Here is a 27,323-nt window from a genome sequence, read left to right as displayed (position 1 = left end):
TGCTTCTGCAGTCTCTTGCTACAAGGGGTCCAAATGATAAGATCCTCACCTCCACCCAAGGCTGCTGAAATGTTGTTTTCCAAACAGAAAAAGTGACTTTAAAATATCAAATAGGTCAGAGGTACATAAGTTGGTTTTTTTGGGGGGGGAGGAGGGATGTTTGGCTGGGCTCCCAAATTCATTAACAGCGTGCAAGGAAGAAAACAAGAATCCAAACCCAGAAGATGATGGAGGGAGATACACACTCCCCCCCCCCCCCCGTTTCTTAGGGGAATCTCAAGTCCACACTCCCCAAGCTGATCAGGCCCCATCCCTTTGGCCCACACTGGATCCAAGTGCCTGAGATTCAATCCACTTTACACTGTGCCACACAGCCCCCTGCCCGAGGAAGCACAGGGCGTCCCCACAGGCAGCTCAGTCCCTCGCAGCTGGCTCTGTTTCGCCGTGATCAAAGTGGGCGGCTGGACTGGGATTTTTAACAGGCGGCCTCCGTGTTTGCACGCAAAGGTAGGCAAGCAGGCCGGTGTGCAGCTGGTTGGCTCTGGAGAACAACAAAGGTCTGTCCCGTTCCCTTACTCAAGCTGGGATTTGCTTCCAAACAATGCAAACCCCGGCAGGTGTCTGTGATCCTCCTCCTCCTCCTCCTTGCATGTTCACCGTTTCCTACAAGTTTGGGCACCTGCATCTGAATGCATGCAGCGCAACGCTCTCATTCCTCCAGTAACACAGCAGAGACACTTCCTTCCTTTATTTTAGACAAGGGCAGAATTACTGCTTGCATAGGAGAAGGGAACGGAGGAAACCAATAGATCATATTAAGATCTTTTTCTCCCAACTGATTTCCGGTGGGGTGTGTGCATGCAGATTTTTGCACCCAGATGCTTAGAACTTCCGGTGGGAAGCCACTGATCATTTCTTTTCTTCTTCTTTTTAAAATTCCGATGGCAAGCGAACTTTTTCGTGCAGGCAACAGGTCTTTCTTTGCCTGTCGCGCAACATTATTCCTGTTCTCTCTCGCCTACAAGAGTCAACCCCGGGGCTCCTAACTCCATTTCTCCTTCAGAATAACTTCAAGCTATCCGCTGTTATACAGAGCAGAGACTGCCCTTCTCCCGCTCCAGCTGAGAGATTTATTGGGACTGTTTCCATGAATAAAAATTTATTGGCACCCTTTGCACATCACAGTAAACCACAGGTAAGGAATGTGCCTGGCTTGGTTGCTTGTCCCCTTTCCACTAGCATTAGGAGGAAATAAACTGCAGGTCCTGGTTTGGACGTTATTATTATCATCATCATTATTAGCCCTTTACTAGCAGGTCCCAGGGCAGGATGCAACAATTACCAATTCCGTATTGATAACAACTAAAACAAATCACGGTCCCAGGAATAGGATGGGTCCCGGAAACACACACCTCAAGTGTCAAAGTTCAGGAGAAAGAGGTGCGTATTTGTCAGTTGCAAAAAACTGCGCAGAGGGAGATGCAAAGCTTAGGGGCTGCTAGAGAGAAGACCCTCTTGTCACTGCTACCCCCAAACCTCTGAGGGGACGACGACGACCAAGAGAGTGCCACCTGCCAATCTAAACACCTGAGAGGGAAGGAGGGGGTCTCTCTCCGATATCCTGTCAGGGGTGGCCAACTCCCAAGAGACTGCGATTTTGGGGGGGCTCAAGGCTAAAGCGCTGCCCATTTTTAAGGAAAAGGGGGAACAGCCACTCACCAACAGGTCGCTGGGGAAACAAACAGCCTCACTGAGTAAACTACGTCTTCCTTTCTGCGAATCGTGCAACAATGGAGGGCGGGATGGGGCCGGATTCTATTTTACCAACGCTAAGGGACCCAGCGATCGACAGCGATCTACCAAAACCTCCCGGGGATCTACCAGTAGATTGCGATTGACCTGTTGGACATCCTTGTCCTATCCTGTGTCATGCTAAGCCAGGGATTGTTCTCTCCTGGGGTTAATGCGGAGGAGACAAATGACGGAGAAAATCAGCCCCTTTTCACAGCAAACCATTAACTATGGTTTACCGCGACGTGCGAACAAGCCTTACAAACAGGGGTGGATGGGTAGAATGTGCACGACCCCTTCCCCCCCCCCCAAACATGCAGGGAAACGTTTGGTGTTGCAATGCTTAAAAATTTGGAGGAATTTAGAAGCACAGCTGGATTTACAAACACACTTAAATCTTAGGCCTGCCTTTCTTAAGAAGGGCCTGCAAACAGGGAAATAAATGGCTTGAAGAAACCCATGGGGTCCTGCGCTCGTCCTTATGTCACCTCCCCCTCCCTCTGCCAAGCTCAGCACCGAGCAATATTTAATTTGGGCTCTGAAAACCCATTTCAAGTCCTGCGGCTACGGAGAAACCCTAATGAGCGCCAAGCGGTTGATGTCTTAACCTTCACCCACAGGACGCGGGGACAGGAATCATATTTATTTATTTATTTATTCATTGCATTTATAATTCCACCGTTTTCTCCAAAGTGGCACACGTGGTTCTCCTTCTCATTTAATCCCAACCCTGTGAGGTAGGCGAGGCAGATATTGGCCCTCAAGGTCACACCCAGCGAGCTTGGCTGTGTGAGGATTTGGACCTGGGTCTCTACCGGGCCCTAGTCCGACACTCTAACCACTACACCACCGCTGCCTCTCATGAGATCCAATGATGAGTCATGCACATTTTTATCCTGCCCTTCCTCCAAGGAGCTTGAGGCTGCACTTGTAGTTCTCTCCAACCCCCCAACCCCCACTTCCCTTGCCACCCAACCTACCTCGCAGGGTTGTCAGGCGTGACTGATCTGGCCACCCAGAGAGCAGCATGGCCGAGAAGGAACTTGAACCCAGCTCTCTCCAGGCCAGTCTTCTCCAGCAGAAGCGGACGTCCAAAACAAAAGGCTACCTGAGATAAGAGTCCGGTCCTCTTAACGCATGATCTGGGCTCTTAAGGTGTGGTGAGCGATGGGGCAGCCCTGCCTAGATTGTTATGTAAGACGAGTCCGCTGGATCAGGCCAGTGGCCCACCCAGTTCCAGCATGCCTGTGGGAACCCTGCGAGCAGGATCCGGGCGCAAGAGCAACTCTCCCCTCCTGTGGTTTCCAGCAACTGGGATTCAGAAGCGTTTCTGTCGCCCAACTGTCACAGCAGAACCACTGAGGCTGCAGCCATGGATAGCTCTCTTCCTCCTTGAATTTGCACCGTGTTAAATCAAGCCTGGAACTAGGACATCACCGTCGATCAGGCATGGCCAAACTCCGGCCCTCCAGATGTTTTGGGACTACAACTCCCATCATCCCTAGCTAACAGGACCAGTGGCCAGGGATGATGGGAGTTGTAGTCCCAAAACATCTGGAGGGCCAGAGTTTGGGGATGCCTGCCCTACAGCCTGACACTCCCTGCCTATTGACAATGTTAATAGTGAATTGTTGTCGCTTGGCTTCCCTTCCCCCACAGCCCTACTCAAAGTTGTGACTAATATTCTTACCTTATGAATAACAAAAGGAGGTCGGAAGAGGCCAATATAGATGTGAAATGTCCCTGGATTGAGTGACTGTTCTTCTTTAAGTTCTTAAAACTCTTAACCTAGCTCAAGGTTATACCTGAGGTATACCTGAGTATACCTGAAGGAGCGTCTCCACCCCCCATTGTTCTGCACGGACGCTGAGGTCCAGCTCCGAGGGCCTTCTGGCAGTTCCCTCCCTGCAAGAAGTGAGGTTACAGGGATCCAGGCAGAGGGCCTTCTCAGTGGTGGCGCCCGCCCTGTGGAATGCCCTCCCTTCAGATGTCAAGGAAATAAACAACTATCTGACTTTCAGAAGACATCTGAAGGCAGCCCTGTTTAGGGAAGTTTTTGCCGGAGTTTGCCTATGCCTGCTGTAGATGCCAAAAATTGCAGCCCCTCTTATCCCAACCCAGCAAATGTTGAGCATAGAATTATAGATTCTGGAGGATCCTCCAGTCCAATGCAGGGATATGCAGAGGGGTCAGTTATGGGGATCGAACCTGCAACCTTGGCGTTGTTATCAGCACCACGCTCTAACCAACTGAGCTACCCACCTGACTTAAACCGGTATCCTGACATCTCCATGCTGCCAGTTTCTTAGTCCCTTGGCTGGGGCAGATTCTCTTTTTTTGGGGGGGGGGGAGATGGGGAAGATGTCAGATCATGGGTTAGCTGGTGGGAAGAATGAACAGGCCCAGGCGGCCGTTCCTGGGGATACCGACCGATATAGCCTGCAACGTCTAACTTTTCGCAAAGCCCTTCCCAGTTGGGCTTCCTCTGGATTTCAGGTATCAAAGCTTGGGGGGTGGGCGGGGCGGAGAGAAGGAGGCACATTCGTCTGTGTGTGTGTGTGTGTGTGTGTGTGTGCAGAAGTAATCTTTGGAGATCACAACCTGCCCCAGCCCTCTCCAAAACCACACCTGCCTCTGTCCTGCATTTAACATGCTCACATACACAAAGCCCAATATTTGAGGGAAAGGGAAGAAAATTAACAGGGGGAGGGGAGCCCCAGCAGTCGGTACAATCAGATTGTCTGTATTTGTATTCTTTAATCTAAAAAGGAGGTCTGGGGGTTGGGGTGGGGGGAGAGAAAGGATCTCCAGAGTAAAAGGCAAAGCAGGCTTCTGGGTAGCTGGAGGTTTCGGCCCTTCAATTTGGCACCTCGACACTCTTAAGAACCGCCGTCCTGTCCTGTTAAAATCTTATCTTTTGGAAAGGAACTTTAAAAAAAAACAACCCAAAAAAGGTCAAAGGTGTTACAGATGTAGTTCCCCCCCCCTTCTTTCTGTAGAAGAAGAAGAAGAAAGGCAATCCCACAAAGGTCGTGCGCTGTGCCTCTTTCAGAGCATCCCGGTTTCCTTATTCGCTGGCAGCCTGTCCTTGTGGAGCTGTGGAAGTGATGACGCTGCCCAGGGGGGCCGCTGACGCCCCCCTCAGCTCCTCCACCCGAGGCCTCTTGACATCCGGCTCGCCAGGAGGGTCCTCTTTCGTCGCGGACTCCGCCGCCTGGCCGACCACGGCCGGAGTGGAGGAACTGGCCTGGGCAGCCAGCAGCTGCAGCGGATTTGTGAGGGCTGGAGGAGGAAAGAGAGGGAGAGAAAGAAGAGCGTTAGCCTCGCCGGTGCCGGTTTTGTAAACGCACGAGAGGCGTTTAGAACCATCTCGACGCACAGTCGCACCTCTGGTTACGACTGCTTCAGGTTGCGTTCGTCACGGGATACGAATGCGCCAAACCCGGAAGTACTGGGACGGGTTACTTCCGGGTTTGGCAATTCGCACATGCGCAGATGTGCAAAATGACGCCATGCGCATGCGCAGATGTGGCGCTTCAGGTTGTCGACCTTTCAGGTTGCAAACGGGGCTCCAGAACGGATCCTGTTCGCAACCAGAGGTACCACTGTACTGCAGCTGCGTCTCCTACCCCTTTCTTGTAAGCTGGATGGAGGAACGGAGTTCACTTAGAACAGTGACGGCGAAACTTTTAGAGACCGAGTTGCCCAAACTGCAACCCCAAACCCACCTACTTATCACAAAGTGATAACCTGTATATCTTATTTTTTCTGTGTGTTTCACGTTTCTTCTTTATGACTGTTGTTGTGATAAGAAATCCTTCTCCTCTTCCTCTCACCAGCACAGAAGCTGCCTCTCCGGCACACGTGCCATAGGATCACCACCACTGACTTTAGAACTATCTCTACATATTGCAGTTGTTTCTTCTATCGCTTTCTCTTCCACAATGGGCAAGCTGTCCCCCAAAAGGGCTGGCAAACAATACTTGAACCATCGAAAAACACAGAGCGTTGGAAACACAATTGTAAGCCAAACACAAGAGTGCTCCAGTAAATGCAACAAAAAAATCGACAATTTGGCACATGCAGAATAAATTTAGTATTACAAACAAACGAACAACCCCCCTCCCCAAACAATCCAAGCTTAAGTACATGAACACAAAGCAGAAGAAGAAGAAAAAGAAGAAGAAGAAGAAGAAGAAGAGGAGGAGGAGGAGGAGGAGGAGTTTGGATTTCATACCCCGCTTTATCACTACCCAAAGGAGTCTCAAAGCGGCTCACATTCTCCTTTCCCTTCCTCCCCCACAACAAACACTCTGTGAGGTGAGTGGGGCTGAGAGACTTCAGAGAAATGTGACTAGCCCCCCAAGGTCACCCAGCAGCTGCATGTGGAGGAGCGGGGAATCGAACCCGGTTCACCAGATTACGAGTCCACCGCTCTTAACCACTACACCACACTGTAGAGTTAACCCAGGGTTTTTTTTCCCAGTCGGAACTCGCCGGAACTCAGTTCCGGCACCTCTCAACTGGGCGCCATTTCCATTACAAGAGAGGCGTTCATGTTGAGTTCCGGCACCTCTTTTTCTAGAAGAACAGCACTGTGTTAACCAACACTAATCTATAGTTATCCATATGGATCGTTCATCCAAACCTCGTATTAAGTCAATAGTTAATTATTATTTATTATTGTTATTAGTATTATTACCCGCTCTTCGCCCTAAGGTTCTTCCCTTGGGCAGCAAAATGTGGAGCTACCACCAAAAAGGCTCTACCAAACCAATTTCTCGAAAAGAAGGTGCCCTGGGAGAACAGGGACTTGTCCTGATGAGCAGAATTAAAGTCCCGGGAGAACGCAATCCCACGGCACAGATAAGCGAACATCAATGTAATTAACAATACTTATCTGCCAGCTAAGTGGTGTTAAAATCAGCAGGGCCCACTTCTGGGCGAAGGTTGTTAGGATTCATTGCTAAGAAGGGAATTAGTTTCTCAGTGGTGCAAAAGGGAAGAGAAACAGTCTCTTTAATCTTCGGCCCAGAGAGTCACCTTCCCTCTCGCAGCGGAATGGGTGCTTCTCGATGGAGATTCGCTAATCACCACTTTCGGCTCGCTGAAGTAATTCCAGGTGATTGTTCAAGGGCCTCGAGCACAATGAGCAATTACCCTGTGCCCGACGCTTCCATCAGGCCTCGTTGGACAGCAGAGGGGCTGTTGGCAGGTCTTGCTTTTTAAAATCTTGTTACCAGCACACATTGTGCGGCGGAGGCGAAAATATGAATTAGCCAGCTTTCCTCTCACTTGGAAAACAAAGAGGCTGCAGCGTCACAAGGACAGAAACACACGCCGGAACCAGAAGCCCAACAGGCTGAGACCCTCCCTGCCAGTGGACTGTCTTGCCAGAGTGGCGCATGCTCTGGTTAGCTCCCGCTTGGACTACTGCAAAGAGCTCTGCGTGGGGCTACCTTTGAAGGTAATCTTTGAACTAATGCAGAATGCGGCAGCTAGACTGGTGACTGGAAGCGGCCGCCGAGACCACATAACACCGGTCCTTTAAAGACCTTCATTGGCTCCCAGTACGTTTCCGAGCACAATTCAAAGTGTTGGTGCTGACTTTTAAAGCCCTAAACAGCCTCGGTCCAGTATACATGAAGGAGCATCTCCACCCCTATCATTCTGCCCGGACACTGAGGTCCAGCTCCGAGGGCCTTCTGGCAGTTCCCTCCCTGCGAGAAGGGAGGTTACAGGGAACCAGGCAGAGGGCCTTCTCGGTGGTGGCACCCGCCCTGTGGAACGCCCTCCCACCTGATGTCAAAGGAAAAAACAACTACCAGACTTTTAGGAGACATCTGAAGGCAGCCCTGTTTAGGGAAGCTTTTAATATCTGAAGGACTATTGTATTTTAATATTTTGTTGGAAGCTACCCAGGACCCAGGTGGCGCTGTGGGTTAAACCACAGAGTCTAGGGCTTGCTGATCAGAAGGTTGGCGGTTCGAATCCCTGCCACGGGGTGAGCTCCCATTGCTCGGTCCCAGCTCCTGCCCACCTAGCAGTTCGAAAGCACATTAAAGTGCAAGTAGATAAATAGGGACCGCTCCAGCGGGAAGGTAAACGGCGTTTCTGTGCGCTGCTCTGGTTCGCCAGAAGCGGCTTTGTCATGCTGGCCACATGACCCGGAAGCTGTCTGCGGACAAACGCCGGCTCCCTTGGCCTATAGAGCGAGATGAGCGCTGCAACCCCAGAGTCGGACACGACTGGACCTGATGGTCAGGGGTCCCTTTACCTTTTTACCTTTACCCAGAGTGGCTGGGGAATAAATAATAAATAATAAATTATTATTATTATTATTATTAACCCTTCTGCTAAACCGAAGTGGCACTTTGGGGGTGGGGAACCCTAAAACCAATCACCGTGACATGAATTGTTAAGGGTCATTATGAAGATCTCCAAAGGGTCCTCTCCAATCTGAGCAAATGGGAGTTAAAATGGGAAATGCAATTTCCGTGTAAGCGTGTGCAAATCGATGCTGCACGTCAAGGAAAAGGATCTTAATGTCGCATATATTCCCGTGGGGTCTGGATTGTAGGTGAGCAACCAGGAATGAGGCCAAGGGGACAATGGAGAGCTCAAGGACGATGTTGACGCAGTGTTGGTTACTGGAAGAAAACTGCTACAATCATAATGCGGTTCCAAAAATCTATGGGTCGACCGCATTTGCAATACTGTGTCCACGTCTGGTTGCCTTGCCTCAAAAAGGAGATTGTAGGGTTGGGAAAGGCTGCGGTTTATATATAAAAGAAGGCAACTAAGTGGAGAGACTTGATGGAAGTTTATAAAATTATTTGCGGCGTGGATAGAGAAATGTTTTCCTCCCTCTCTCCTAAAACTAGAATTCGTCGAAATCCAATGGAGCTGAAGGTTGGGAGATTCAGGGCACAGAAAAGAAAGCACCTGTTTAGGCAGCGCATATTTAAATCTATGGAACTCACTTCCGCAGGGACGGCCACCAACCTGGATAGCTTTAGAACAGAACTGGGTAAACTCACGGAGGAGGGGAGGGCTATCGATAGCCGCTAGCCACAATGGAGGCAATAGGCTGTGGCTTTTCCAGAGCCGGGGTGCCGCAGCAGAAAAGGCCCTGTCCCAAGAGACTCATGTAGGGCCTCCGTCAGAGCTTCTCCTGCTGGTCTCAGGAGCAGGCAGGATGAGACAGGAAGAGGCGCTCCTCCCAGTACCGCTTCTGTGGCTGAAGAGTGCAGCCCAGACCTCGGGGCCTGAAGACAGCTGCCACGGACAACGGGGTTCGTCCCGTGAACCCCAGGGGCACCAAGGCAACGGAGAGAAAAGGGAGGGGTGGCCTACCGTAAGCGCTGCCAGATAGGCTGTTGGTGGGCACGGCGTGCTTCCCGTTCTGCGTCACTGCCCGGACGGGGAGCTGGTGTTGCCCAATGGTCATGGGCGCTGCTTGCTGGAGGATGGTGACTGTTTGCCCCGGGACGCCCTGGGCCATCTGACTGGCCACCGTTTGAATAACCCGGCTGGCCGTGGGGATTGCAGCAAACGCGATGGTCGGCTTCTCATCCATCCCTGCAAAAGAAAGAAAGAATCAATTGTCGACCTGGCCGTTCATTCTGGGCGGAGTCAGAGAATTGTGCTGAATTGTCCCTGTTATTGCACCTGCACCCTCGGGGGCCTGTTTCCTCCACCCTGTTTCGCTTCTCACTCCCTTCCTCTGGATGAGCGGTACAGAAATATTGTTTTCAGCAACTCCAGCAATTTCCACTAGCGCCTCTGCGGGGAATGGAGAAACAGAGGGCATTCCTCACGCCCCCATCTCTCAAAGTGAGCTGCCGTGAAAGTTCTCCTTTTCGAGCTCAAGTGAAATGAACACAGACTGATTCCAGAGGACATCTTATTTATTTGCTTGCTTGCTTTCTTAGCCCCCGTGGAGACAGAAAGGCATGACTTTGGGCTATCTGTCAGAGCAGCGGCAAAATCGCAAGGCCGCTCGACACAACAGGGAGTTATTTGGACAACTAAATTTATGTGATGTAATATTGCTTTGAGATGACTGGATTTACAGCTCTGCAGTTTTGCCTTTGGTTAATTATTCATCCGATCTATTCTGTATTAAATACCAGGATCTCCCTGCTGAAATATGAGAGGCAGCAGTCAGACCTGCTTCCTGAAGACAAACCAGTCCAGGCCAGCGTTTCCTTCAAATGAACTTCCAATCTGATTGTTTTAACTGTTGTTACGCTCCTTTCTGGCTTCTTTTAATTAAGGAGGTCTCAATGCTATTGTGCATTTTAATAACGGACTGATTTCACAGTTGTAAAAAGGTAAAGGACCCCTGGATGGTTAAGTCCAGTCAAAGGTGACTCTGGGGTCGCGGTGCCCATCTCGCTTTCAGGTCAAGGGAGCCGGCATTTGTCCATAGACAGTTTTCCAGGTCATGTGGCCAGCAGGACTAAACTGCTTCTGGCATAACAGAACACTGTGACGGAAACCAGAGTGCATGGAAACGCCGTTTACCTTCCCGCCGCAGCGGTACCTATTTATCTACTTGCACTGGTGTGCTTTCGAACTGCTAGGTTGCCAGGAGCTGGGACAGAGCAACGGGAGCTCACCCCGTCGTCGCGGAGATTCGAACCGCTGACCTTCTGTTCGCAAGCCCGAAGCTCAGTGGTTTAGACCACAGCGCCACCCGCGTCCCTATGAACAGTTGTAAACCACCTAGAAGCCACTTTGGCATGTAAGTGGTAGATGAATGAAATTATTATTGTTATTAGTGATGACTTGTAGCGCAAATATCAAATGGAGCAAAGCCTCTACAGCTCTGTGTTTCCAGTCTATACGCTACAATTGAAGGATGCTATTGTTAAATCCCTTATGAAGAGAGCTTGCCCACGTGCTTGCAGGTGTACTCCACTCCTTACTGGTTTGCCCAATCTGCGAGGACTCGAGGGCAGCCTTGTTCAAAGATTTACCGCATTTTTCGCTCCATAGGGCGCACCGGACCATAGGGCGCACCTCGTTTTTAGAGGAGGAAACAAGGAAAATATATATATATTTTTCTGGTTTTCCTCCTCTAAAAGCCCTGTTTTTTTTGAGGATGAGCTAAAGGTTTTGTAGCTTTTTTTGCAAAGGGAAAAGCCCTGGTTTTTCTTTTTCTTTTTGAGGATCAGCTAAAAGTTTTGCAGCTTTTTTGCAAAGGGAGAAAAGCAAAGCTCCTTTTGCAAAGGGGGAAAGCCCCATTTTTTATGGGGATCAACTCACATTTCTGCAGCTTCTGAAGGAAAGGGAGCCATTTCTACAGTTTCCAGACAGATAATCTAATCAGCCAGTCACATGTCGCTGGGGAAACAAACAACCTCCCTCTGCAGCACATTCAACAATGGAGGGCGGGGCTGAAAGGGAGCCGGGACTCTTATCTCTCTCCCGATCTCTTGCTGATCAGCTGCTGAGCGGGGTCCTTTCAACACCCCTTTTTCTCTTTGTAAAATAAAAAGCATGATCCTCTTTTGGCCCCTGGGCAATTCAGCTCCAGGGACCACCATTCGCTCCATAAGATGCACAGATATTTCCCCTTACTTTTTAGGAGGAAAAAAGTGCGTCTTATGGAGCGGAAAATACGGTAAATCTCTCAGCCAACAGACGGATTGGGTAATTGATTAATTTTAAAAGGGCATCAGATGTCAACCAGCCAAAGGCCTGGCTAAACAGGAACGTTTTCACCTGGCACCTAAAGGTGCATAATGAAGGCGCCAGCTGAATCTCCCTGGGTTTTTTTTGGGTGAGTTTACCAAAGCAGTTTGCAAAAGGATAGGCCAAAGCGTTCCCCGTGGGGAACCCACATCCCACCAGGAGTGCTACACTACCTCTGGGCTCACCAGCCAGGTCCAAGACGGCTCCTGCTGCTTCGTGGGCGCCCGCGGCCGGCACCTGGTTGGTCAGTATGTACCCATTGGCCGAGTTGGCCGAGGTGGTCACCACCCTGACCATGGTGACGGTGGGGGCCTGCTGGACGACGTGGATGGCGTGGCCCGAAGGCTGCTGAGAGGTCACGATGGAGGCTGGCATGTAGGCCACCGGCTTGGCCACGAGGGCCGAGGGCCGGGGAGGGAGGGCCATGATCACCGGCTGGGCACTCACGGGAGAGCCTGGAAAGGAAAGGAAAAGGGGGAAAAGTTGACAGCTATGCTACTAGCCCAAAGATGGAAAGAACCAACAGTTCCGTCCCAAGGAAGAATGGCAAGCCAAATTCCTGGACTATGTTGAAATGGCAAAACTGGCTGGGAAACTCAGGAAACAAGAAGATAACGACTTTTAAAAAGAATGGGGAATTATAACTTACTTAGGAGACCATTGTAAACAAATAAATCTCGTATATGGATATGGTAAAAGTTTTCTTCCCTTTATTATTTTGAATTTGTTCTTGTAAAAACCAATAAAAAATATTATAAACCCCCTGCCAAAACCCCAATTTTTAATTTTTTAAAAAAATAATAATCAGTGGGCTGGAAGCAGATTAAAATACACACCGGCATTCTGTGTATCCCTGCACCAAAATGATTCTAGCAGGCACCGAAAAGAGTACAAGTTGTGACCATTTCGCACGCTTTCGATTGACGTGCGGATCATTTTGGACTCAGAAGAGGGTGGGCTTATGCATGCAGAGACCAGGAACCCCCCCCCCGCCCCTGAGGTCAATAGGCAGGGAGTTCCCAAGGGCAGGTTCTGCCACACCAAATAATGAAATTTCTTCTCTCCCGCTAAGAAACGCCGCAATTTACTCACCGGGGGCGCTCTGCGAATACCGATACTCTGGGACAGAGGCTAATTTTGAGCCGAAGTCGTGGTCGTGCGGAATGGGCGACCCCTCCCTGGACAGGCACTCTGGGGTCTGTAGGCCACTGGTGGGGGGGGACAGCAGGCCAGGGTGAGTCGGAGACGCTGGGGCACTCCTGGAAGGGAAGAAGGCAGTGAGAAAAAGGCGAGCGCAGCGGGAGACTCGGATAAGGTGCCGGAGCCCAGCTGGACACTAGGAGAGCCGGCCGCTGGACTAGACGGGACGCGTCGGATTTTCCTTCATTTGTGTGGGTCACGGAACCAGAATCACAGCACAGAGCAGCTGCATCCCCCCAACCCTGGAGAACCTCGCCTGTTTACTTTACAAAGCCAAGGTTCCAGTCCTCACCGTGACCACAGTTGTCAAGTTTTGCAACTTAATGCCCTGCTTCACCTGCTAAGCAAGCTAAAGGAATATTCAAAGCTTAGGCCCACCTTCCTTGGCCTTCAGCACAGCGGTTGGGGATGATGGGGATTTTAGCACACTTACACGTGGCAGGCACCAGTTTGGGGCATGCTGGCCAGAAACCAAAGTTTGAGCTGTTAATGTGTTAAAAACAAAAAAATAAAACAAGGATACGGGGGCCTTCTTGGTGGTGGCTGCTTCCAGATTCTGGAACTCACTCTCTGGGGAAGCCACACTGGCTCCCTCCTTGTTGTCCTTCTGCCAGCAGGTGAAAACCTTTCTGATTCCAACAAGCTTTTGGGAACTGACTGTTTCTAAGGAGAGAGCTGGCGCTACGATGTTTTTCATCTGTACGTTTTAACAGATCACACAAGAGCTTTAATTTGATTGATGTTTAATTGCTTTTTATTGACTGCCTCCTCCCCCCAATGTTTTTAGTTGTTTCAATTTTATCTGTAGGGATGAGGGTGGTGCTGTGGTCTAAACCACAGAGCCTAGGGCTTGCCGATCAGAAGGTCGGCGGTTCGAATGTGCAAGTAGATAAATAGGTACCACTCCGGCAGGAAGGTAAATGGCGTTTCCGTGTGCTGCTCTGGTTCACCAGAAGCGACTTAGTCACGCTGGCCACATGACCCGGAAGCTGTACACCGGCTCCCTCAGCCAATAAAGCGAGATGAGCGCCGCAACCCCAGAGTCGTCCACGACTGGACCTAATGGTCAGGGGTCCCTTTACCTTTATTTTAACTGTTAGCCACCTTGAGTCCCCGTGTAAGAGGAAAAGATGGGATATACAGGTGAAACTCAAAAAATCAGAATATCGTGGAAAGGTTCATTTCTTTCACTAATTCAACTTAAATGGTGAAACTAATATATGAAATAGACTCATGACATGCAAAGCGAGATATGTCACGCTTTTATTTGTTATAATTGTGATGATTATGGCGTACAGCTGATGAGGACCCCAAATTAACAATCTCAACTTTGGGGTTCTCATCAGCTGAATGCCAAAATCATCACAATTATAACAAACAAAGGTCTGACATCTCTCACTTTGCATGTCATGAGTCTATCTCCTATATTAAACTCCAGTAGCTAATGAAAACAATTGCTTACATAAATGGACTTTTCCACGATATTCTATTTTTTTTTTTTGTTACTGGTCTGAACAAAGACATTGGATTCTTATCTCATTATACATGACAAAGCTATCTTTAGCCACCTCACCCCTTGCTTTTTCCTGTAAGACCAATTGCAGTCGTTAACAGTCGCCAACAGGTTTTCCACACCTATCCGCCAATCCCCCATTCCCACCACCCTTCTGAGTAATACCCCTCTCCACTCCCTCACTATATATAAGGGTCTGGTGACTTCCATTTCAGTGTATCTGAAGAAGTGTGCATGCACACGAAAGCTCACACCAAGAACAAACTTAGTTGGTCTCTAAGGTGCTACTGGAAGGATTTTTATTTTTTGTTTTGAATAATTTTTTGAATTTCACCTGTAAAGAACAACAACAACTTACCGGGATGAGAGGGGCCCGAAGGGAGTTCGGAAGCAGGACACCCCCCTCTGCCTCCGCTTCCGGAAGGCCTGCTCCACCAGTTTGCCTTCCGAAGGCGGATCTATCCTCCAGAACGACCCCTTCCCAGGCTCCTCCTGGGATCGCGGGACTTTGATAAAATAGCGGTTCAAGGAAAGGTTGTGCCGAATGGAGTTCTGCGGGGAGAAACAGGCAGGAGCATGACAACCCCAAAGCGAAGTGGTAGATTTCATTTTGTGGTTTTTTTTTAAACCAACTGAGCGAGACCGAGAGCTCCCCAGCCCCGCAGACCCCTCCCCCCCGCTCAAGACGCTTGCTCACCTGCCAGCCTTTATCCGCCGTCCTGTAATAGGGGTAATGCTTGGTGATGTGGGCATAGATGCCACTTAGTGTTAACTGCCGGTCCTGGGCCGACGAGATAGCTTGGACAATCAGCTGGGCGTAGGAGTACGGGGGCTTGGACTCATCCTGCAGGCGGGTGGGACAAAAGACAGGCGCGCAAGGGAGTTTTTTTGGGCGGCACAGCAGCTCATTAACCATTTGGGGGGGGGGTTGCTGAGCACGGCGGCAGATGGCAAAGCAGATGCTTCTCAAGGGAAGAGCAAACAACCCTTCTGTGTCCCGTCCCCCCCATGAAAGTTTTGCAGCGGAAAATCCCGCGTATCTCTGCTTCTAAGGCCAAACCGTGATTTCTCCACGTGACCCAACAGCCCCTGATGGAGAAGCTCTGTTTTGTTTTTCAAAGGGTATCTGTATTGCGTAAAGTCTTCTCATGATGAAAGCAACAGGGATGGGCCATGCCGCCCTTGAAGGCTCCCCAAAGGCATTGATGCTGGACCGGGTGGAGCTTTGATCAGACGCTGGAGAGAAAATCTTATGCTGATGCCTCTTCTAACGCCTCTTACAGAGGCAACCTCTAATATTTTAACCAACAGAGATTTAAATCCTTTAAGCAAGCCTTTAAGCAGATGTTGAAGGACCACCTGTCATGGATGCTTCAGCTGCGATTCCTGCATTGCAGGGGGTTGGACCGGATGACCCTTGGGGGCCCTGTAAGAACGCTTAGTGGTTGCTCATGAGTAACAGTCCAAGGCAAAGAACTTCTAAAAACCAAGTTCTTTATTGTGCAAGCTATGTACAGCCAAGCAAAGTCTCAAGCGTCCTCTCCATACTCAGCAGTGTCCAGGAATTAACTCTTTCGGTTTCTCTTCCAGCAGAAAAGCCTCGGAACCCTGAAACCCCTCCTTCTTCCCTCCTGTGACCGACCACGTAGCGTGGGAACCTGACCTCTATCTCTGCTTTCCCTGTGTTGTCGAGGCTCTCCGACCCCTTCTAAGCCCCTGTATCTCCTTCCTATCTCCCCCTCTTCGTCCCCGCCTGAGGAAAGTGAAGAATGTGAGCTCCCACTGGAAGAGGGGAAGGAGGAGCTCGTAAACAGCGGACGTGGATCCCTGTACTCTAAATGCTCCTGCGACGCCGGCCGTAGCGGGGAGGGGGCTTTCCTGACAGGCCCCATCGAACTCTGCAGTTCTACGACATTGCACTTTTGTTTATAAAAACGGCTTCCTTCTTGTCTTCTCCCAATGCGGTGCGTTCAAGATACAGTGGTACCTTGGTTCTCAAACCCAATCTGTTCCGGGAGTCCGTTCGACTCCCGAAACTGTTTGAAAACCAAGGTGCGGCTTCCGATTGGCTGCAGGAGCTTCCTGCCCTCAAGCAGAAGCCGCGTCGGACGTTCGGCTTCCAAAAAACGTTCACAAACCGGAACACTTACTTCCGGGTTTGCGGTGTCCAGCAGCTGATTTGTCTGGGAGCCTAGCCATTCGAGAACCAAAGTACCACTGTATTGCAATTCCAACTTTTATCTTATTTAAGAGCGATGGTTTCAACCAGCAAAGGAGCAAAGCTGAGAGCGCCACCAAGTCGAAGACCCTTGCAGCCTTTGAAAGACCCCGAGAGAGAGAGAGAGCGAGAGAGAGCTGAGATGAGACCGGGAAACTTCGTGACCAGAGGGACGACGCAGCGGAAGAAGATTAGAAGAAATTTAAATTGTATTAAAAAAATTATTGTATGATTGAGAATTAGATATAACTAGGAAGGAAAGCTAGACTGTAGATGTAGAATAAGGTTAAGTGTTTAAGACACATGAATATAAGTTAAGAAAAATAGTTAAGATTGAATATTTAGGTAAGTTTTATAGTAAATATGATTTGCTAAGATGCTTAGAAATTACTAAAGATGATAGACAAGGAACGCAGGAAGAGGAGATAGGAGGAAGTCTATTACAATGTGAGGAATAAATATTAGGTATAAGATATATATGTATGTTTGTTTTTAGTCTGTTATAAATGTGTATGTGTGTATTTTTTATATGTGTTAAAAACTTTCAATAAATATAATTTAAAGAGAGAGAGAATCCTAGAATCGTAGAGTTGGAAGAGACCCCAAGGGCCATCCAGTCCAACCCCCTGCCAAGCAGGAAACACCATCAAAGCATTCCTGACAGATGGCTGTCAAGCCTCCGCTTTAAGTCCTCCAAAGAAGGAGACTCCACCACACTCCTTGGCAGCCAATTCCACTGTCGGACAGCTCTCACTATCAGGAACTTCTTCCTAATGTTTAGGTGGAATCTTCTTTCTTGTAGTTTGAATCCATTGCCCCTTGACCGCTTCTCTGGAGCAGCAGAAAACAACCTTTCACCCTCTTCTATATGACATCCTTTGATATATTTGAACATGGCTATCATATCACCCCTTAAGCTTCTCTTCTCCAGGCTGAACATACCCAGCTCCATAAGCCGTTCCTCATAAGGCATCGTTTCCAGGCTTTGGACCATTTTGGTCAAAGAGAGAGAGAGAAAGAGAGAGAGAGAAACACCTTGTGTGCAATGCTACACCAACCTGCCTCAGCTCTCTCTCGACCCTCGAGGGGAATCCTTTGGCAGGAATGCACCTACAATTTACTCAACTGTCTGGTACCGGAACCGGGGAGCCCAGCCCGCCGTGACCCTATCAGGGAGGAAGCCGACAGCCAAGCTGTCGCCGTTAGCAGTGAATAATGGAACGCCGGGCTCCCCGGCCTTTGCGAGGATGCAGAAGAAGAGGTGAAGGTTTTGTGGTACCTTTGGGCTGTCACCGCCAGATGCGTCCGCCTGCTGCTCAGACGTCGCCTTGGCTGCATATTCCGCCACCAGCTGCAGGTCTGAGGTAATATTCTGTGCGAAGCGATATCCTGAGGAGCCAGCGCCACGCGGACTGGCCGGGCACGAGTTGGGGACACTGCGGAGAAAAAAAACAATTTATTATTGGCAAAACTGACAATGAAACGAAGAGGAAGAGACGATAACGAATTTAAGGAAGACTGGAAGGACTTTATTGCATATATACAGAAGCAATGTACACAGGTTAACACATCAGCAGGGTTCTAGGACTACTTGTAATTTTTTTTATGAATGGGCAATAAGTACAGCCGTACCTCGTGTTACAAACGATGTGTGTCACGCTCGTCGTGGGTTATGAAGACGCCGAACCCGGAAGTACCGGAACGGGTTACTTCTGGGTTCGGCGGTTCACGCAGACGTACAAAATGACATCATGTGCATGCGCAGAAGCGCCAAATCACGTCGCGCACATGCGACATTTCAGGATGTGGAACTTTCAGGTTACGAACAGGGCTCCGGAACGGATCCCGTTCGTAACCAGAGGTGCCACTGTAATTTTAATTGTTTTTTAAAATCTACAATGGGTACGTGGTAATGGTATGCTGCTAAATAATGAAACCAAGGAGGGGACGAGGGGCAACTCAATTTCTTTTCTCTGGTTTAGACCACAGCGCCACCCGCGTCCCTGTAATTCCAACATAAGCACCTGCACAGGAGACATGTAGAGAGAATCTGGAAGCTGCTGGCCTGGATTCCTGACTCCTTCATCCACACCAGCGGAGGTTGCAGGCGCTGATGCGGCGCCCTTTCGTTGCGAGATATTTCGGCAGGGACATGCAACGAAAGCGGCGGAAAATCACAGTGAGGAGAAGCGCCACAAGATGGCACTCGTGGCACGAGCTATGAATCTGGAGGAGGGGGCTGGGGGGGGGCAGAGAGAGAGAGACTGAGAACGTGTGCCAAGTAACAAAGCAGAAAAATAATGACTGCTTGCTGAAACCGCTGCCTCTCCCAGACAAAACAGGAGCAAGCGTGCTGCGGGAAGATTCACAAGCAGGTCAAGACAGATGATCAAACAGACTGGACTTAGAGAGAAGGAATGTTTTTAGGGGGCTGAATTGCAATGGGGCAATTCAGCACCGGGGCGGAGGGTGGGATTTCTGCTAGCCGGTCACCCACCGAGGAGCAAGCCCTCAGCACCCACAGCTGAAGGCGACAGGCTAACCACTCTGAACAGAGCACCCTTAACACACGTTCCCCCCATGCCTGCGGCAAAGGATCAGGGAAATCCACAACAGGCAGTGTGGCGCAGTGGTCAGAGTGTTGGGCTAGGATCTGGGAGACAAGGGTTCGAATCGCCACTCAGCCCACTGGGTGACCTTGGGCCAGTCGCTGACTCTCGGACAGACCTACCGCACATGGTTGTTGTGGGGGGTTAAAAAAAGGAGGAGGCCCATGTGAGGCACCTTGAGCTCCTTGCAGGAAGAAAGTGGGATCGAAATGTAATAGGGAAGTAAATAATAAAATCAATGGACACGGTTTAACTGGCACCACCCATGTTTATTCTGTGAGTTTGCGTACAATATTTATGCCTATCTAACTTTTCTTCCTCCACGAAGCTCAGCTTTTCAACACAGACACCGGAAAGATATGCAAAATACAAGTTCAGGATAGAGGCACTTGCCTAAACAAGGCCTGCGAAGATGCAGTGCAGAGAGGAAGGGCGGTTTCAAGGCCAAGACTTTTGCACCTGTGTCCCTGTGCCCATGTCTGAATTTGCAGCGCAGCCTGGGCGTCCGTGAAACAACAGCCCTGCAGCCCTGACAGAAGGAGAGCAGGGGAATCTGTGCCGCTGCCTCCCACAGCGCCAACGTTCTTGGAAGAGAGCGCTTGGAGAACAGACCCAACAAACCCTAACCTGACCCAGGAAGTCCTTGACAGATAGAGCAAGGTTGTTGCTCCAGAGGGGAGGACCCGAATCGATCGATCCCAATGGCAAGAAAGGAGATTCCGACTTAACAATGGGAAGAACTGTTTAGGACCGCGATACCTCAAGGACTGCCTCTCCGCATATAAACCAACACTGATCCTTCTTCGTGTGCCACCTCCACAAAAGCTCCAGAGGGCGGCAACACGAGAACAGGGCCTTTTCTGCAGTGGCCTCCCCGTTTGTGGAACTCATCGGGTATCTTCCTTTATATATCTTGATGTGTCCTCTTCTCTCAGGTCTTCAGTCGATTAATATTCTACAGCCTTTTAAATGTGTTTGTGGGGAAAGGGGGGGGGGGTTATTGTTTGGTTTTAACTATTTACTTGTGGCTTTTACCTTGTCTTTTTATCTTGTGAACCACCCAGAGGTCTTTTGATGAAGGTTGGCATATAAATCCAATAAACGAAAAAATCGCAGTTTGAAAAGTGCGCTGCACCAAAATTCCTGGAAATGATCCTAGAACTTCTCGCCAGGGAGAGCCTTCCAAGGGCAGGCACACATGCCTTTTCCAAAGCTTATTTCAGGATGCAAAGGTATTCCAGCTATTCAGGCTTCTTCTTCTTCTTCTTCTTCTTCTTCTTCTTCTTCTTCTTCTTCTTCTTCTTCTTCTTCTTCTTCTTCTTCCACCTCTGGGTTGAACACAGAGCTGGGGACCAGTCCTGTCCTTCGCATGACCAGGAGAAGGAGGACATTGGCTCAGAGGTCAAGCAGAGGCTTCGTGCTCAGAAGGTCTCATGTTCGATCCGCAGGAGGCAGGCGATGGGGAAGAGCTCTACCTGAGAACCTCAGCGACTCAGGTGGTATTTGGCGAGAGGGAAAGGATGGAGGAGCGTTACAGATGCGCCGTTCTACGCAAGCCTCTGTTGCAAAGAGAGATGTTGCCATAGACCAGGGGTCCCCAAACTAAGGCCCGGGGGCCGGATCCAGCCCAATCGCCTTCTAAATGCAGCCTGTTGATTGTCCGGAAATCAGCATTGTTTTACATGAGTAGAATGTGTCCTTTTATTTAAAATGCATCTCTGGGTTATTTGTGGGGCATAGGAATTTGTTCATATATTCTCACCCCCCCCAAAAAAAAAATATAGTCCGGCCCCACACAAGGTCTGAGGGACAGTGGACCGGCCCCCTGCTGAAAAAAGTTTGCTGACCCCTGCCATAGACAGATGCTAGCAGGGAAACAGGGAAGATTCGCAGCAAGGCAGCGCCTGGAGATGAGATCATTGGGATGGTGAACGGTGAGCAGAGGCTGAAGCAGCCTCTAACAGGAGAAAAGTGGATTTGCAGAAGGCCCTTTAATCTCTCGCCCGGGATAATGGGACACTCTGGCAGGTCCTTTGTGAACACAAACAGCACGGGAATCGTACGGTGCAAACAAGACACAGGCTGGGCTTCACAATTGCCAACAGGAAGACAGGTGGGCTGTCCTTTGGTCCCTGCACTTGCATGATGACAGCCCCACGGGCCAGGTGTTGGCAAGCTGAGTGGGCACCGGCTGAGGGTAAGCCTGGGAATGCTAGGGAGGACTGCACCAGGATTTGGAAAGAGCTCGGCTCTCTCTGCCTTTGGCTTTTCCTTCCTTCTTTCCTTCCTTCCTCCTCTGCAGAGGCTTCATCTCCTCCTGAACAATTAACCTCCCAGCTTACAGAATGAGGTGAGGTCACAGGAGTGGGGGCATCGGGGCAAAACTGAGGAGCAGCAGGGCCTCTTCCGTATTATTTAGTAATAATAATAATAACAATAACAATAATAATAATAATAATAATAATAATAATTTTTCTTCCTTGTCCTTCATCGTGAGGTCCCAGGGCAGCTTATAACAATTTAAAGTACAGTGATACCTTGGTTCTCAAGCGCCTTGGTACTCAAACAACTTGGAACCCAAACACTGCAAACCCGGAAGTAAGTGTTCCGGCTTGCAAACTTTTTTCAGAAGCCGAACGTGCTCCGTTTTGAGTGTTATGCTTCCGATTTGAGTGCCACACTTCCGTTTTGAGTGTTACACTGAGGTCCGTCTGTTTTTGCTATTTATTTTGTTTTATGGATCAATGGTCTCGTTAGATAGTAAAATTCATGTTAAATTGCTGTTTTAGGGGTTGTTTTTAAAAGCCTGGAAGGGATCAATCCCTTTTGCATTACTTTCTATGGGAAAGCACGCCTTGGTTTCGGAACGCTTTGGTTTTGGAACGGACTTCCGGAACGGATTAAGTTTGAGAACCAAGGGACCACTGTACAGTATTAAAATAACTTAAAACAAATTAAGAGTCAAGATGGGTGGGGTATAAATGAATGAATAAAGGGTAGGTCGTATGTTGTGTGCATGTCTATCATTATTTATTATCTATCATCTATCTATCAAGCTGTCAGTCAGCTGTCAAGGGCTAGGATAAAGTTGTGCATCTTCAGCACATGACTAAAACTCCACAATGATGGTGCAAGAGGCATCTCTGTGGGGAGGGAGGATGCAAGACATGGGGGGGGGGGAGTGGTCTGACTGCCCAGTCTGAGTGGTAGGCTACTTGGGGGCAAGCACTATTGCTCACAGTCAAGACTTGTGATTTCTTGGAATCCGTACTGGCAGGAAAAAATTATTCCACCCAGAGATGTTGATCAAACACTCAGCCAGCTGTGATTCGCTTCTCTCTGTGTGTCAATTTGTCCTACAGACCAAGAATTATTCATGTACATCCGCAATCCTTGGTCTACGAGACACAGAGACACATGTGCCTCTGCATTTGCTTCATAGAACAAAAAAATGGAAATGAACCCCAAGCCAGGAAAATCAGAGCCCTGCGGTTTAGGATAACGTGGAAATGGGAACAGATCGTCTTAGAAACTTTCCATTAAGTACTGAATACAGTCTACAGGTTAACAAGCTTGGCGTGCCAATTAAAAAGACATCAGAGAAAATAGCCAGTGGGGGAGAAAGACAGAGGTAGAAAGGTATCGTATTTTTCGCTCCATAGGGCGCACCGGACCATAGGGCACACCTCGTTCTTAGAGGAGGAAACAAGAAAAAACAAAACATTTTTCTGGTTTTTCTCCTCTAAAAGCCCTGTTTTTTTGAGGATCAGCTCAAAGTTTTGCAGCTTTTTTTGCAAAGGGGGAAAAGCAAAGCTCCTTTTGTAAAGGGGGAAAAGCAAAGAGGAAAAGCCCCGTTTTTATGGGGTTCAACTCACATTTCTGCAGCTTCTAAAGGAAAGGGAGCCTTTTCTAAACAACCTCCCTCTGCAGCACATTCAACAAAGGAGGCCTGGGCAAGAGGGCGGGGCTGAAAGGGAGCCGGGGACTCTTATCTCTCTCCCGATCTCTTGCTGATCAGCTGCTGAGCAGGGTCCTTTCAAGATCCCCTTTTCTCTTTGTAAAATAAAAAGCAAGATCCTCTTTTGGCCCCTGGCCAAACTCACAGCCCTGAGATTAAGAGTCTCTCGCTTTACCGACCGATCTATCAGGCTTCTCTAAATTTTTTTAGAGATATCAAACATAAATCATAAGAACACGATTCCAAGGAATCTCCTGGACTTACATCCTCCCCTTTGTGGGTCCTGTCATTTCCTCCCACATGTTTTTATGATAGTCCAAATCCATTGTGTCCAGAATTCAACCTTGAACTTCAAGTGATATTCTAATCCTAATAATGATTTTAACTGTTTACAGTGGTCTTTAAGAGACCCATTCCTTATTAAAATTTTGGTCTTCCTGGTTTCTGACCCTTCCAGTCATTTTAGCCATTCCGGCATAGTCCATCAACTTCACCTGCCATTCTTCTCTTCTGTTTTCCACCACTGAGCTGCAGCTGTCCTCCAAAAGCTCCTCAAACTCATTGCATGTTAGGATGGGGTGCAAATGCAGTGAATGGCTAAACAGAGCGAATTTCCCAGCAGAGCCAGGAGTGGCAGGTAAGAGCTCCTTTGAACCAAAGGGAACGGAGCCATTCTCTGAGCCTAGCTCTTCTCTGTGCTCTGAACAGCTCCCGGGGGTCTCCCAAGCAGAGGGCTACTCTAGCCTGGCTGCTTGAGATTTGGATAAATGGAGACGCCGGCAAGGCAACCTGAAGCCGTTGCTACGAAAAGGATGCGGTGTGTCCCTGAGCTATGCCGGGGTCCTCAACCAGTAGAGAGCCAGTGTGGTGTAGTGGTTAAGAGCAGTGGACTCGTAATCTGGTGAACCGGGTTCGCGACTCCGCTCCTCCACATGCAGCTGCTGGGTGACCTTGGGCTACTCACGCTTCTTTGAAGTCTCTCAGCCCCACTCACCTCACAGAGTGTTTGTTGTGGGGGAGGAAGGGAAAGGAGAATGTGAGCCGCTTGGAGACTCCTTCGGGTAGTGATAAAGCGGGGTATCAAATCCAAACTCCTCCTCCTCCTCCTCTTCTTCTTCTTCTTCAACTGCTCTGGCACAAGCCTGATCCATATGCGATGCCAAGCCAAACGATTGCTTGGACAGAGCCAGCTAGAAGGAAAATACTGCCGGCCCTTCTGCCGTCATTGCTCCCCAAAAACTATGCTGTGGTTTTGCTCAGTGCAAAGCTTTGTAGTTTAGTTGAGCTGGATCCAAGGTTTGTTCTTGGTTTAGTGCTCGCGGTTGTGCCAGCAGGGGCTGATGGGATTTGTAGTCTTACAACCTCTGGAGAGCCACAGATCTCTGTTGGAGATTCATTCCCCGTGTGCAGTCATGGGCTTGTTGTCTATCACATGACTGGGTGTGTGTTTTGATTCCACAGGAATGGGATGTGACGAAGACAGGATGTTTGTCTTAATTGTGTTCCCTGAAGTGGGACTATTGTCCTTTGTTCTTTCTCTTTGCTGTCTGATGCTAGAGAGAGAGGGAGCCACGTTGAAGTGTGTATTTATATGTAAATAAAGTAGATTAGCCAAGATGCTGAGTTCTGTTACGCAACTGCACGGATCCCTAAGTGTGCTGATGTCTTCTGGCATCAGTCGCTGTGATGTTGGGGCTGAGAAATGCTTTTGAAGCTCCCGGATGATCGTCCAGGAGGAAGGGAACATGCCAGTCGGGCATGTGTCTCTGCCAAGGTCCTACTCGTGTGTAGGACATCCTGACAAGGTTTGTTCTTGATTTAGTGCTTGCGGTTGTGCCAGCAGGGACAGATGGGATTTGTAGTCTTACAACCTCTGGAGAGCCACAGATCTCAACCAATGTTAGAAACTCAAATATATAAGCTAAGAGTCAAATAGCTCCTGAAACCAAGATTGCAGTTGCCAAAAATGGAACGTCTAGCTGCCATTTTGGGAGAAGGCAGCTTAAAAGTCTTATTTCTCAAGTGATGGACTGACCGTGATTGATTCTCAGTTAAGTATCTGGCCAGTTCAGATGACAACCTTCAGCTAGGTTAAGAGCTTTGAGTACTCAAAGAAGAAAAGTCGCTTGATCCAGCGAAAGTCCACATATATATTGGCCTATTCCGACCTCTTTTTCTTAATGGTGACTGCTGCTGCTCAGCCTGCACAGAAAAAGCAATTTGGTCCCAGAGATTCATTCCGATTGTGCAGATAAAACATAACTGATTGAATTCTGCAGGATGGGGTATTAGTGTGTGAAACCAGTCCAGATCCAATGATCCCCAGATGGTGGAGGTGTCAGGTGCCAAGCCCAGGCATCTTCACTTGCAAAATGTGCCTGGCTAATTTCGAACACAGATCCCAAACCGTCCCGAATTTAGATGACACCTTTTATTTGCACGGTACACACTGGAGATAAATGTTAGAGGACACTTCTATTCTATCAAGCGCATAATTCATTCTCACAACGAACTCTGGGGAGGCTACCTTTGCTCCCATTTTAGAGGTGCAAAACTAAGGCAGAAACAAAACACCCACAACGTAGCACAGACTTAAAGCGTGCCCAAGGCGACAGAAACTGGCACATGGCTCCTCATCGCGTTGTGGCCACCGGCTAGCCCGAGACCGCCAGCGATTCCGATGAGCATTTTGATACGCGAGATCGAAATGTGACACGCCAGCCACAGAGTCTCCCGGGAGGCTTTGCCAACATGACCCAAACGAGAAAGAAAGAAAGAAAGAAAGAAAGAAAGAAAGAAAGAAAGAAAAGGCAGTGTAGATAATCTGAGCAATTCCAGCCTCATGCGTTCCCCATAAAACCCTGCTGTTTCCAATTAGGGCACAATTCAATTTAGACATGCGTTACGAGAAACAGAACGCACACATCTGAAGACCGCGGACATTTGCAAAGTATGCGCATCTCTGGAGAGAAAGCAATGCAATTATATCGAAAGCATATTTCCCCCCGAATGTAAGCTATCTCGAGAATCAAATCTGCACTGATCTGAGACTCGAAGATGAACACAAATCTAAGCCGGCCTCCCCCTTTCACGCTCTGTGGCTCCGCGTCGCGCATTTCCCTTGACAGCGAGCCCCTGCAGAGTTTCGTTTCCCCTCTCTCTCATGAGCCACCAACGCAGCCGTCCTCTGTGGTCCACGCAGGGAACTCTCAATACGTTCAGGGCAGCTGCTGCTGCGATACTGGCAAAGCAACCTTTGTGGCTTCCGGCCCACGATCGTCGCAGTTACCTGCATTTCACAGAGTTTGCAGGAGAAGCATTCAAGGTGGCACGGAGGACCGAGGTCCCCAGCGCAGTGACTGCCCACGTGGGGCAAAAACGAAACCAAACCACAGATTCTTTGGACGCAAAACTTCGGCTTAGAGGTTCTAGGCTCAATCCGCTTCTGGTTGCTGGGTTTGTTTTTTTAATTATATATGCTTAAAAACGTATTCATCATTTTTTTATGGGGAAAAGCAACTTGCAAGATTAAGAACCACCATAAAGGTAAAGGGACCCCTGACCATTAGGTCCAGTCGCGGACGACTCTGGGGTTGCAGCGCTCATCTCGCTGTACTGGCCGAGGGAGCCAGTGTTTGTCCACTTCCGGGTCATGTGCATGACTAAGCCTCTTCTGGCGAACCAGAGCAGCGCACGGAAATGCCGTTTACCTTCCCGCCGGAGTGGTACCTATTTATCTACTTGCACTTTGACATGCTTTTGAACTGCTAGGTGGGCAGGAGCCGGGACCGAGCAACAGGAGCTCACCCCATTGCAGGGATTCGAACCGCCGACCTTCTGATGGGCAAGCCCTCGGCTCTGTGGTTTACACCACAACACCACCCGCGTTCCATTAAGAACCACCATAAAACAGCCTAAACCTAAAGCAACAAAACCATGAACCAGAAAGGTTAATCCACTAACAATCGAGAACATCTAGCTAAAAGTTGAGCGCTGAAAATGAGCCAAGAATCAAACTGGAAATCAAGACGAAAATGGCTGGGAAGACAGGAATGTCTTTGCCTCGTGCCTAAGAAGCTGGCAAAGCGAATCTGCTAGCCGAGGGGCCACCACTGATAAGGCCTTTTCTCCCCTTTCTGTTCCCTTGAAGGAGGCACACAGAGATAGGGCCCCTCCTGAGTTGGGTTTTTTTTCTTTCAGGGGAGCCCTAAAAGAAAGTGAGACCCCACCCCACCCCACCCCGTCCACCAGCAGCCTGAAGCGGGACAGCCTGTGCTATCACCTTCATTCCAGTTTTGCCCGATGCACGTTAAGGCCAGTCCGAAGAGGAAA

At 49.2% G+C, this 27,323-nt stretch overlaps 1 protein-coding gene across 2 annotated transcripts in view; it reads right to left on the bottom strand.

The window, feature by feature from the left end:
* Positions 1-4,528: 4,528 nt before the first annotated feature.
* FOXK1 (forkhead box K1) overlaps positions 4,529-27,323 on the bottom strand; it is a 69,190-nt gene continuing 46,395 nt past the window's right edge. The window contains exons 3-9 of one of the 2 annotated variants that reach the window (XM_033167236.1): positions 17,704-17,860; positions 14,904-15,050; positions 14,565-14,758; positions 12,586-12,752; positions 11,667-11,948; positions 9,148-9,372; positions 4,529-5,073 (exon numbers count right to left, since the gene is read on the bottom strand). In XM_033167236.1, coding sequence (XP_033023127.1) covers positions 4,859-5,073; positions 9,148-9,372; positions 11,667-11,948; positions 12,586-12,752; positions 14,565-14,758; positions 14,904-15,050; positions 17,704-17,860 — 1,387 coding nt within the window. In that variant the 3' untranslated portion in view covers positions 4,529-4,858. The remainder of the gene's footprint in view (positions 5,074-9,147; positions 9,373-11,666; positions 11,949-12,585; positions 12,753-14,564; positions 14,759-14,903; positions 15,051-17,703; positions 17,861-27,323) is intronic. The other variant, XM_033167235.1, reaches the window with a different exon arrangement.

This window comes from Lacerta agilis, chromosome 13 (genome assembly GCF_009819535.1).
Source record: "Lacerta agilis isolate rLacAgi1 chromosome 13, rLacAgi1.pri, whole genome shotgun sequence".
In the NCBI taxonomy this organism is placed as follows: Eukaryota; Metazoa; Chordata; class Lepidosauria; order Squamata; family Lacertidae; genus Lacerta; species Lacerta agilis.
The sequence above is the reverse complement of the archived record's forward strand: the minus strand, read 5'-3'. Positions and strand labels throughout refer to the sequence as shown.